Raw genomic sequence first — 12,401 nt, forward strand, 5'->3', positions numbered from 1 at the left:
CGATGGCCACTCACCTGGATAGCTTTAAAAGGGGCTTGGACAGATTTATGGAGGAAAAGTCGATCTATGGCTACCAATCTTGATCCTCCTTGATCTGAGATTGCAAATGCCTTAGCAGACCAGGTGCTCGGGAGCAGCAGAAGGCCATTGCTTTCACCTCCTGCATGCGAGCTCCCAAAGGCACCTGGTGGGCCACTGCAAATAGCAGAGTGCTGGACTAGATGGACTCTGGTCTGATCCAGCAGGCTCTTTCTTATGTTCTTATATACAGCCTGTGCTCCGCCAGCTGCATTGGCTGCGAGTGGAGTATCAAATCATATTCAAGGTTTTGGTGCTTACCTTTGAAGCCCTAAATGGTCTGGGGCCATCATATCTGCGGGACGTCCTCTCCCCAATGGGCATTACATTCAGCAAATAACTTGCTAGTGGTCCCTGGCCTGAAAGAGATCATCTTGGTCTTAACCAGGGGCCGGGCTTCCTCAGCTCTGGCTCCTGCCTGGTGGAATGCTCTGTCTAGTCCAGTGATGATGAACCTATGGCATGGGTGCCAGAGGTGGCACTCGGAGCCCTCTCTGTGGGCACGCACACACGGAGTTCATCATGTGGGGGGCGGAAAATCACCCCACACACACACACACCCCTAGGCTGGCCTGGGCCACTGAGCACGACGTGCGCGCACCGCGGTGAGCAGGGAGGACTCAGCTGGCGGGCCTGGTGCCTGTGCTCCAGGTGGCTTCCTCCTGGGGGGGGGGGGGCGCGCAGAAGAGGCAGAGATGCTAGAGAGGCACAGAGCGGTTTGCACGGGACTTGCTGGAGGCTAGAGCAGGCTGGTCCTGCTCGAGCGGGTGGGGCGGAGGAAGAGGGAGCCAACCATTTTTTTCTAAACTAAAACCTCAGCATTCAGGTTAAATTGCCGGGTTGGCACGTTGCGATAAATAAGTGGGGTTTGGGTTGCAATTTGGGCACTCGGTCTCAAAAAGGTTCGCCATCACTAGTCTAGTCAGTGAGACCAGAGCCCCGCAAGACCTAATGCAGTTCCGCAGGGTCTGTGAGACGGAGCTGTTCCACCAGGCTTATGGTCGAGACCGCTATGGCGGTTACCACCTAGTGGCCCCCCTCCTCTCTGTCCCCTCAGTGGAGTTTTAGTAGAGTCCCTTCAGTGTAATTTTAACAGGGTTAGGCTAGGGCAGTGGTGGCGAACCTTTGGCACTCCAGATGTTATGGACTACAATTCCCATCAGCCTCTGCCAGCATGGCCAATTGGCCATGCTGGCAGGGGCTGATGGGAATTGTAGTCCATAACATCTGGAGTGCCAAAGGTTCACCACCACGGGGCTAGGGTTATTTATTGTAAAGGATATTAGCGCCATCTTGGATTACTGGTTTCCATTCGTGGTTGGGTGTAAACTGTGAAGTGTGATGGTTTTAAATTGTGGCTTTCGATGTTGCAAGCCACCCTGAGCCCATAAGGGGAAGGGTGGCTTAGAAATGTAATTAAAAAATTAAATAGATAAACCTGGAGCTGACAACCCTACTTGTATCCTGTCTAGATTCTGTGCGGGGAAGCATGACTCCCCTTGCTCCTCTACTCATGGGGCAGCCTGAAATGCCCCCTGGCGTGCCATTGTTGAGGGACAGAATCCCCCAAGAGCAGCCCGGGCAGAACTGAAGGGCCCCTGCAGCAGCTTGAGGGGGTAATTAGTGAAAAGTGCTTTCTCCATTGGTGCATGTGTAACCTCTAACTGTGGGTTCTGTGGGGCAGAACTTGGAAGGAGTTGCAAAGTACTAAATTTTAAAACAAAATGGTTTACTTCCTTAACAAATAACACTTTTAACATTAACATTTAACATTAACAATTTACAGTCCTTCTAGGTTGCATTTCAAGTCCTTATCTTGACAATCTACTGATAAATGCCAAGTCCAATTCTTCCTGCTGGTGGTTGGCTTATGAAGACTTCAGAGGCTTGGTGAATGGGATCCAAAATGATGAAGGTCCCCAAACGAACTCCCATCAACTACATACATAGCAAGCCCTGAAACAATAAATTCTAACATTTACAAATATAGCAAAAATAAACAACTCCCTTCCCACTAGTTCCCAACAACTTTGCAGTTACCTTAAACGAGGTGTTAAGAGCTTATAAAGAATTAAATCAAGGTCCCAGCCTGGTAGCCTTGCTTCCTCCAACTTCACCAGTTTTTGCAGCCTTCTCCTGCTTTGAGTCTCCACCCCTTTCTGGGTCAACCCATTCTGAACATAGGGGTTACACATTCATGTGTCTTGAGTAAGGTAATTCCTATGTTGGCTTCCCATTGGAGAGCCTGACAACGGAATTTTCCATTTGGTGAATTCTGATATGAATGGTTTGAAGGGAATTCTAGAGGTTGGAGCACCTGTGGCAGCGCTCTGGAAGCATGGGTCCCCGTAAGCGTTTTTTAAGACACGAGTGTGAATGTTAAATCCAAGACATTCAAAAACCTTAGGAGCATCGGGGTACGTGCTGTGTGAGAAAAGGCACACAAGGACCAAGAAAGTTTGTGAACGGTGTTTTGGGTTTTTTGAGTCCTGAATCTAAGGGTAGGTAGGCCTTGGAAACTAAACATGTTGTGAAATCTTGGAAGATGAACTGAAGATAACTGCCTAAGCCAGGGATCTGCAACCTGTGGCTCTCCAGATGTTCATGGACTACAATTCCCATCAGCCCTTGCCAGCATTGGCCAATTGGCCATGCTGGCAGAGGCTGATGGGAATTGTAGTCCATGAACATGTGGAGAGCCACAGGTTGCAGACCCCTAAGACTGTGCACCAGGAAGTGAGGGTTTTTGATGGAACTTGTCAACACAATTTTGCATCCGCACAATATTGCAAGGTGTGTTAGATCAACATTGAGTGGCTGGAGTTGGAGGCGGGTACATCAGCACAAATGTTTAAGTTGGGTTGGGTACGTAAAGCCAAATGGGACAAAATGGGGGGGGGGACAGTCTCTAAGGAGATGCCATGCGTAGACTTTGGCGTATGTGCCCTTTCTGTGGGAAGCAGCCGCAGTGAAACGAGAGTTATCCATATTCAGAATGTGTATGAAATGAATACGCTTTAACGTTGTCATCCTGAGGGTGGATTTGGCAGTCTCAGTCTTTCTGAAAACTAATTGTGTTGGCTGCTCTGTCAACACTGTTCTTGGAGATTTCTGCAAGATGCTTTATTAACGACGCACATTATTTTGTCTGTGAAGCCTACCCCAGCAAAACCCATATGTATACCTGGCCTTATTTATGATAGTGATTCTAAGTGAAAATCCATTTTTCCTGCAACTGCCATGTCAGGAGAGATATTTTGAGCAACCCCCAAGTGGCAGTACCCGAATTATTTAAAAACCTGAATGAGCTGGTCTAATTTTAGCAATTCGTGTTAAACCTGTACCGTCCTGTAAGTGTTGCCATGTTAGCCTCTTAAACGTTACAGAGGTGCCATTCGAATCTGAGTGAATTAGCTTTATCTCCCGACCATGTGTCTTGTATCTTCTCAGTCCCGATCAGGTTCTTGCTCCATCAGCAGTGAAAGAAGGATCTGTGATCTGATTCCTTATGCGCCAGCCGTTCTCAGCAAGGGGATGTGCTGATACTTTGTTCAGGGAAAGGCAACCCATTAAACCTGTACCACATATTCTCTGGGAATACCTGTGGATAGATTAATTGTAGCCCAGTACCTTTATCTCCTGGTTGAGGCCCGGTGGCGTAGAGCAATCACCTTGCTAGGTGTAATGCCCTGCCTTCTTCCTTTAGCCTTGGACGCCACCTTGGAATCCCACATAAAGTAAGGAAATGCCCGTGTGGCATGGGTTCTGTGGAAACAGTATCTCATATGCTGTTGAATTGTCCTTTTTATGAGATAGGTAGGAAGAAGCACATAATCCCCTTCCTGCATGGAAGTGAAGGCATTACAGATAAACAGAAAGTTATATATCTTTTAAACAGCCACAACTACGAGCTGTTGGAAGCGGTGGGTAAATTTTTACATGGTGTTATTTTAACTCGTCAGAAGTTGTAAAGTTGTAAAGGCTGTTATTATCTTGCTAAGTTAATCTTAAACTATTTATATGCCATTAAAGGTATTCGAAATCGAAACCACATGTGAACCAGACGTGTTTCCGCACTCCTACATTCCTGCTGGGTGACCTTGGGCTGGCCACAGTTCTTTGGAACTCTCTCAGCCCCACCCACCTCACAAGGTGTCTGTTGTGGGGAAAGGAAGGGAAAGGAGCTTGTCTGCCACCTTAAGTCTCCTTACAGGAGAGAAAGTTGGGAGATAAATCCAAACTCTTCTTCTTCTTCTAAATCGTTGACTTCCAATTACATAATTCAGAAATACTTCCTTAAGGTTATTTTTAATATGACTTTTGGATTCTTCTTTCCACGTTGACATATCACCAAGAGCACTAGTGTGCAAATTTTCCTTCAAAAAATGCAAGCCACAAGGGCTGGCTCCTGCTTACGTACCATAGAATAGCTCCCCACCTTCCAGCCTTTCATTAGCTCCAGTCACAGGGGAAATAAGCTTGTTTCTTGAGACGGATTCTTACTGCAAAGCACCCAAAGTTACCTGCGCTCCCTGCTTCTTTTTATTTCCTAAAGGTAGTGGGGATTCTTCTTTGGAAAAGGAGTTCAGCTCCACCATTGTGGGGCCCACAGTGAGCACACCAAACAGCCAGCACTCCTCTCCAATCCGCTCTCTTAGCGGTGAGTACATGACCTACCTGCTCCAGATACCTACAGGTGAGATTTTAGTGTGTGAGTCGCTGTGCAATGCTTATTGGAAAAGAACGTTTCTCAAGATCAGAGCCTCTCCTACTGAACGGCTGGGAGCTGGGATTTTGTTTGAGAGAGTGGAAATGTCGCTGGGCCGTGTAAATGCAGCCTTTGGGGGAAAACGAGAGCAGGGCCTAGGAGTGGAGCTAGAAGCAGATGTACTTTATGTCAGATCAGTGTCAGTGATCTGGACCAGGCTGTAACCCATTACTGCTTGCATAACTTCAGAAAGACTATTCGTGTGTTTTTTTTTCCCTTCAGTATTTGAGATTATGTGACTGTAATTGGGAGTGTATGGGTACTGTTTCAAGTTTGTACCAGACCCAGAGGAATTAGACATGGATTCTGCTTTGAGAGAGACCTCTATATCTGAAGAATGTTGAAAAGGGGCATGTTTGTGCTGATGGGTTTTTGGAACTGTTGCATTTTGTAACCTCGGGCATCTCATGCTGGAATTAATGATGCCACTAGCCTCCACCCGGGCCAGGGCTTTCTCTGCCCTGGCCCCTGCCTGGTGGAAAACACTTCCGCCATCTGTTAGGGCACAGGTGTCAAACTCGTGGCCCTCCAGATGTTGTGGACTACAGTTCCCATGATCCCCTGCCAGCATCATTGGATGATGGGAACTGTAGCATCCCCTGCCAGCATCAGTAGTCCATAACATCTGGAGGGCCACGAGTTTGACACCTGTGTGTTAGGGCCCTGAGGGACCTTGGGGAGTTCCACAGGGTCTGTAAGACTGAGTTGTTCCACCGGGCTTTTGGAGAGGCTAGCTGTGGATTGTCTGCCCCCTTCTGATGTCCTGATGCCCTTGATGCCCATGTACCAACAGGGCGCACCATCTACGGCGATCTGCCAATCCCCTCCCAGAGAGGGGGGGAGGGAGGGGTCCGGGTGTCCCTTAATGCGGGGTTGGATGTTATATTATGCTGCTACTGTTTTTTATGGCTATAGAGTGTTTTTTAAATTGTTATATTGTGTTATGTTATGATTTGTTTTACTGTACATCGCCCTGAGCCCTTTTGGGATAGGGCGGTCTATCAAATTTAACAAACAAACAAACAAATATCCTGTAAATTTCTGTTCCTTCCAAATTCTTCACAAACACAAGAAGCCACCAAATTGCAGAATCAAGGCAGGATTCTCAGGCTGGTCTCCAGGAACACTGGTCCCATGATGTTTCTAAAAGCTGTTAGCATTGACCAGCCATGCCTTCCTGATCTTAAACACGGGCAGGGGGAACAGCTCATGTCCAGTGTTGGGTTGGAAATGCCGGAGTGGAATCCAGTGTTTGGAATGGAATGTTCAGAAGTCCCTGTAGCACACCCAGTGTGTTGCGGGGAACAAGCTGGTCCGGCGTAGCTTGAAAGGAATTTAGCACATGGACTGAACAAACAGGAACCAAATATCTTCCCCTTTAACAGGGATACACCGGCTGATGCCGTTGCTTCTGATCAGACTTGATTTCACAGCTGGTTCCTACAGCAAACTCATGCCCCAGCGGAGTAGGAGCATTACATAACCTGTTTTGCCAGCTCAACCAGACACTGCCTTTGGTTCTGTAAGGAAGATTGCTGAACAATAGCCAGCTCTCTGGCCAGGAGAAAAAGAGAAAGAAACTCATTCCCAGGGGATGGGAAAACATCAAAGTCCAGCAAGCCTCAATCTATCTGGGTAGCTCCAGCCCTGACGAATAGGCTTTAGCTTTGTATTTGTGCACGAAAGTGTTACCGTGTGCTATATCTTCACGATGGCGTTGGTGAATAGGATTTTTACAGCCCTAAACTCCCAGTTCTCTCCTCCCCATCCAAGAATACGTTCTTACTACACTCTGGCATGAAGTATGACAGACATGCTTCAGTGGTGTTCCCTGTCAAAGGCCTCCCAAACCACATATCGCTTTTAGTTAATGTACCATGTTGGGAGTCAGTTCTACATTTTATCTTGGCCTGCCTCTGTCCTGACCTCCAAAAAGCAAAGGTTAAATTGTGACTTTTGTTCTCATGGATGGTGGGGGCCGTCTTGTGGGTTATTCACCGCTACTCGTCAATGAGGCAGGAAGAAGCTTTTGGTCACTTCCTGTAGTTGGTCGTGGCCATCTTAACCCCAGTATCTTCCTGCCTCGTCAATGAGTGCAGCAATTTCGGCAGGCTCCTTTAGCTGAGAAGATTTGGCTTCCTTTCTACCCTTACCAACTGTGTTTTTTCCTGTTCCTTGTGAGTCTCGTCATCCCCAGTGTGCGTGTTTGTCTGGTGCTTGGCAGTTTCATGGGCAGGGGGACTGAACAAATGCAAGGGCGCTTCAGACCTTCCTTCGACCTCACTCCCAGCGCATCATCTGCAAAAGAGATTGTCTGTTGCCACTCTCTCCATCGGTCCGCCTCAGCCTTCGTTGGTGGCTGGTAGCGAGCAATCTGAGCGGGGGGAAGTCCTTTGCAGCGCCCCATCAACTGCACATCTTCTCGGATGCCAGCCTAATGGGCTGGGGCGCCAAACTAGAAATGCACTTGGCCCAGGGGACGTGGTCAAGGGAGGCTGCAGCCCTCCCCATCAACATTCTGGAGGTCAGGGCAATCCTATTAGCCCTGAGAGCCTTCAGACCCCTGGTCCAGAAGAAGCACGTGGTGGTTCACACCGACAACACCTCGGCCATGGCATACATAAACCACCATGGGGGGTCCAGGTCCTCACAGCTGAACAGGGAAGCATTCCACATCCTCAGATGGGCAGAGAGCAACTTGGCATCTCTGCATGCGGTCCACATCAGGGGATGCCTGAATATCGAGGTGGACTGGCTCAGTTGGTCCAGGGAGTCCAGTGCAGAATGGAGGCTCAAGCCGGAGATTTTCAGGCTGATCACCCAGAGGCTAGGGGTCCCGAAGGTGAATTTATTCGCCTCTTCTCAGAATGCTCAGCTAGACTGCTTCATCACTTGGTTTTACCATCCGAGGGCCATGTCCAAGGATGTTCTGTCCTCAGTCTGGCCGGAGGGTCTTCTCTATGCCTTTCCTCCGCTGCCTCCCTTACACAGGCTACTCCAGAGGGTACAGTTAGAGAGAAGGGAGATCCTCCTGGTGGCACCAGACTGGCCCAGGAGGTCCTGGTACTCTGTTCTCCGGGAGTTAGCGAGTGCCCTGGCATTCCATCTCCTGGTCATTCCCGACCTGTTATCCCAGGGGCCCCTCCTTCATCCGGATCCAGGTTGGCTCAAGCTGACCACCTGGCGCTTGAGAGGCGGCTGCTGAGAAATAAGGGTTATCCCAAGGCAGTTGTGGATACCATCGTTGCAGCCAGACGTAGGGCCACCATTAAAATCTATAATGCCTCCTGGAAGGCCTTCGTCAGATGGTGTAGGCGCAAGCGTCTTCAGCCGGAATGTCCCTCCATGCCCAACATCCTCAGATTTTTGCAGGAGGGTTTCGCCAGGGGCCTGCGCAGCTTCACCCTGCGCCGGCAGCTGGCGGCCTTGGCGACAGTCTTACCACACGTTCAGGGGTGCCCCATCACCAGGCATCCAGATGTCTTGCAGTTTCTCAAGGGGGTACAACAGTCGCAGGGCCAGGTACAGCATCGGTTTCCCTCCTGGCGGCTACATACAGCCTTGGATGCTTTGACTAAGTCCCCCTTTGAGCCTGTGCAGTCCATCATTTGCGTTGGCTCAGGATGAAGCTGCTCCTTTTAGTCGCCATCACTTCTGCTAGAAGGGCTTCAGAGATTAGGGCCCTCTCGACAAATCCTAACCTTTGTCTTTTCTTCCCTGACAGGGTGGTGCTTAAGTTGGATCCCTCTTTCAGGCCAAAGATGGCATCAGGGTTCCACCTGCTCCAGGAGATAGTCCTACCGAACTTCTGGCCAAAGCCTGTGCATCCAAGGGAACGCTTACGGCATCACTTGGATGTGCGTCGTTCCCTTAAGGCTTTCCTCATCCGCACGGAGCAGTTCCGTAAGTCTGAGGCCCTGTTCATCAATGTGGCTCCGCCCCGATTAGGCGAGACCATGTCCACTGTAGCCATCAGTGCGAATATTAAAGCGTGTATTATAGAGGCGCATAAGGCAAAACAACTGCCCGTTCCCGAGGGGATTATGGCACACTCTACCAGGAGTGCAGCCTCCAATGCTGCACTTTTCAAACATGTTCCGCTGGAACAGATATGTAGGGCGGCCACCTGGGCTTCACCCTGTTCCTTCGTGCGCCACTACAGGCTGTCCTCAATAGACGCGGTCCAGGCCTCCTTCGGGAGGAGAGTCCTGGAGCATGTCATTGGAGATTAGCGGAACCCGCCCTAAGGGGTCACTGCTTGGGGAGTACCCACAAGACGCCCCCCACCATCCATGAGAACGACCCATTGGATACTCACCGTGAAGGGGTCTTCTCATGGGTGGTTGGGGGCCGTCTTGACCCTCCCTGTTCTCGCTCTTCTCCAAGGACAGTGTTCTACTCCCTAGTATAGGGCTAATCAGAAACGTTATGTTTTTTAATAGGCTATTTAATAGGTTCTAGAATTTGGTCCCTTCCATGTTCTGGTTTGCTTGTTGTAGTTGTTCGTTTATATGTTCTGTTTTCGTAATGTGGAGCTTGGTGTCTCGGCCTAGTCAGATACTGGAGTTAAGATGGCCACGACCAACTACAGGAAGTGACCAAAAGCTTCTTCCTGCCTCATTGACGAGTAGCGGTGAATAACCCACAAGACGGCCCCCGACCACCCATGAGAAGACCCCTTCACGGTGAGTATCGAATGGGTCGTTTTTGACCTCAAACTTGTCTAAAGTATTCAGCTTGGATCATTCCATTGTCCCCCTTTTTTTCTAAGAACAACTAGGCATTCACCCTAGAACAGAAGGGTTCGCTGAATAATAGCTATTAAAAAAGCGAATTCTTCTCTGGCACTCCTGTTAATGTGGAGACAGGATGTGAAGTCCCCCTGTCCTGTTTATATCATGTGACCCCCTAGTTGTTGGTACAAGGGGGTGACCCCAGATGTGTTGGCATGTGACCCTGTAGGTGTTGGCTGGCCTCTTCAAAGCATTTGTAATTCACTGTGTTTTTGAGATGCTTATGGAGAAAGTCAATTCTGAGGTCTCTGGCTAGCATGCGTAAATTAATTTAAAATGAGGGGGCTGTGACAGGCCTCTTTTACCAACTGAAGGGGCCCACTCTTATGATTTTGGGAAACCACGTTAGTTTAGAACGGTAAACCTTCCCCTCAGTTACAAGATATTTGTAGGGTAGCAAATGTAAAGGCTTTGAGTTTGCCCCTATGAGGTAGGTTTTGTGACAAACAAGTAGAACACTGAGATCACTGAAGCCGGAGGTGTATGTAAATAATGAAGGAGATTTATTTACTGTATATACTCGTGTATAAGTCGACCCGCATATAAGTCGAGGCACCTAATTTTACCACAAAAAACTGGGAAAACTTATTGACTCGCGTATAAGTCGAGGGTGGGAAATGCAGCATCAATTGAGGCATCAGTAGGTTAAATGTTTTTGAATATTTATTTCAAAGAAAAACCGTAAACTAGCTCTGTAAGTGGAAAAGAGGGTCAACAAGAACAATATGGTATCAACAATAACTGTAAAAGTACAAAAACCTTAGCTTTTTTGTAAGGAAGGGTTTTAAACAATGGATCTCACAATAAAAACTGGAATGAACATGCCTGTTCACTGTGACTCAAAACTACCCTGCTTTTTAAAAGAATAGTTCATTATTTTTAGTGTACATATTTTTAAAATTGCACATGGCAGGTGTCACTTTAGAAGGGACATTCACACAACCTGTCAGGGAAGGAATGTTTATGTTAGCAGTTCCAACATTTCAGAGTATCTTTAGGAGACCCTCCTGATGATACCATTCAGGTTTGGTGAAGTTTGGTTCAGGGGGTCCAAAGTTATGGACCCTCAAAAGGATAGCCCCCTCTACTATTAGCTTCCATTGGAAACAATGGGGGATGGGAGCACCCACTTTGGGGGTCCATAAGTTTGGACTCCCTGAACCAAACATCACCAAACCTGGATGGTATCAGCAAGAAATTATCCTGATGATACCACCCAGGTTTAGTGAAGCTTGATTCAAGGGGTCCAAAGTTATGGACCCTCAAAATGTAGCCCCATCTACTATTATCTCCCATTGGAAACAATGGGTGATGGGGGCACCCCTTTGGGGGTCCAGAACTTTGAACACCCTGAACCAAACTTTACCAAACTTGGCAGGTATCATCAGAAGTGTAACCTGGTGATATCCTGAAATTTTGGTGCCGCTAGCCTAAAAACTGCACCCCCTGGAGGCCGACAAAGTAAAAACCCTAAAATATTTTTTAAAATACAGCTGACTCTTGTATAAGTCGAGGGAGGCTTTTTCAGCACAAAAAATGTGCTGAAAAACTCGACTTATACATGAGTATATACGGTATTTACTGTTTTATTTTAAAACATAAACCAGCAGCCCAAGTCTCTAGATAGCCAAAAGGAGAAACCTGGCTGAGGCACATGAATTTAAGCCAGTTATGACTTCAGACTGTGGTTGAATTCTCTTTAACATTTGAAGGTACTAGCAGGCTTTCATTGCCTAACTAGCTAGGTTGGAATTTTTTCACATGCACAGGATTCCACCAACACCAGCCTGCCCTTTCCCAAGAATCAGACTGAGTGGTACAAGGTCTGCTCATCAGAGACAGGCCTCACCACCAGGAACTGTGTGCTCTTCCACAGGTGAAGTTAAACTACTCTGCCACACTACCAGACAAAGCCACCTTCATGGAGACCCTTTTGACTCCATCTAGCTGGGAATCTGGGGAGTGGGGGGGCCGGATTCAGAACCCTCACTTGTCCAGTTCTGCCATAGTGGCAGCTCTGGTGATATCTATGGATGCCTAGTATACCGTGTACTGTATTCAAGTCTAGTAGCCTAAAGACTGGCAATATTTTCAAGGTATGAACTTTGGAAGGTCAGAGCTCTCTTTGACACCTACTCTGACGAAGGGAGCTTTGACTCTTGAAAGCTCATACCCCCAAAATCTTGCTTATTTCTAAGGTGCTCCTGGACTTTGACTCTAGCTCTTTTATGCTGGCCAACATGGCTGTCCTCTGCTACCATCTGTAGTAGGTGTTTGCTATAGATAGCAAGTACAATGTAGTTGCTGGTTGTGGTGGGTTTTCCGGGCTGTGTGTCCGTGGTTGGGTGCATTTTGTTCCTAACGTTTCGCCTGCATCTGTGGCTGGTATCTTTAGAGGTGTATCACAGAGGGAAGTCTGTTACACACTGTGTTCTATGACAGACTTCCCTCTGTGATACACCTCTGAAGATGCCAGCCACAGATGCAGGCGAAACGTTAGGAACAGGATCCACCAGACCACAGCCATACAGCCTGGAAAACCCACCATAACCAGTTGAATTCAGCCATGAAAGCCTTCAACAATACAATGGAGTTGCTTGCTGCATATCACTGTGACCTAAGTTGTTGTTTTGTCCCACGTCCCTTGCAGAAGGAATGTTTCTTTTTTCCCATGTCCCTTGCAGAGACAGGTGGGCTCTAATCTGGAGAACCGGGTTTGGTTCCCCACTCCTGCACACGAGCGGTGGGCTCTTATCTGGCAA

General features: G+C 48.1%; 1 protein-coding gene across 14 annotated transcripts in view; it reads left to right on the top strand.

Annotated features, from left to right (window-relative positions):
- Positions 1 to 12,401, top strand: part of IKZF4 (IKAROS family zinc finger 4) — a 96,408-nt gene that overhangs the window by 45,140 nt on the left and 38,867 nt on the right. For 7 of the 14 annotated variants that reach the window (XR_007243835.1, XR_007243836.1, XM_048488563.1 and 4 more), the window contains one exon: positions 4,634 to 4,774. The exons of 5 other annotated variants lie outside the window; for them this stretch is intronic. Coding sequence is in view for 7 of the 9 variants with exons in the window: in XM_048488563.1 (XP_048344520.1) it covers positions 4,634 to 4,774 (141 nt within the window). In the remaining 2 variants the exon portion in view is untranslated. The remainder of the gene's footprint in view (positions 1 to 4,633; positions 4,775 to 12,401) is intronic. 2 more of the 14 variants (XM_048488564.1, XM_048488565.1) reach the window with 1 other exon arrangement.

This window comes from Sphaerodactylus townsendi, linkage group LG03 (assembly GCF_021028975.2).
Source record: "Sphaerodactylus townsendi isolate TG3544 linkage group LG03, MPM_Stown_v2.3, whole genome shotgun sequence".
Classification (NCBI taxonomy): domain Eukaryota; kingdom Metazoa; phylum Chordata; class Lepidosauria; order Squamata; family Sphaerodactylidae; genus Sphaerodactylus; species Sphaerodactylus townsendi.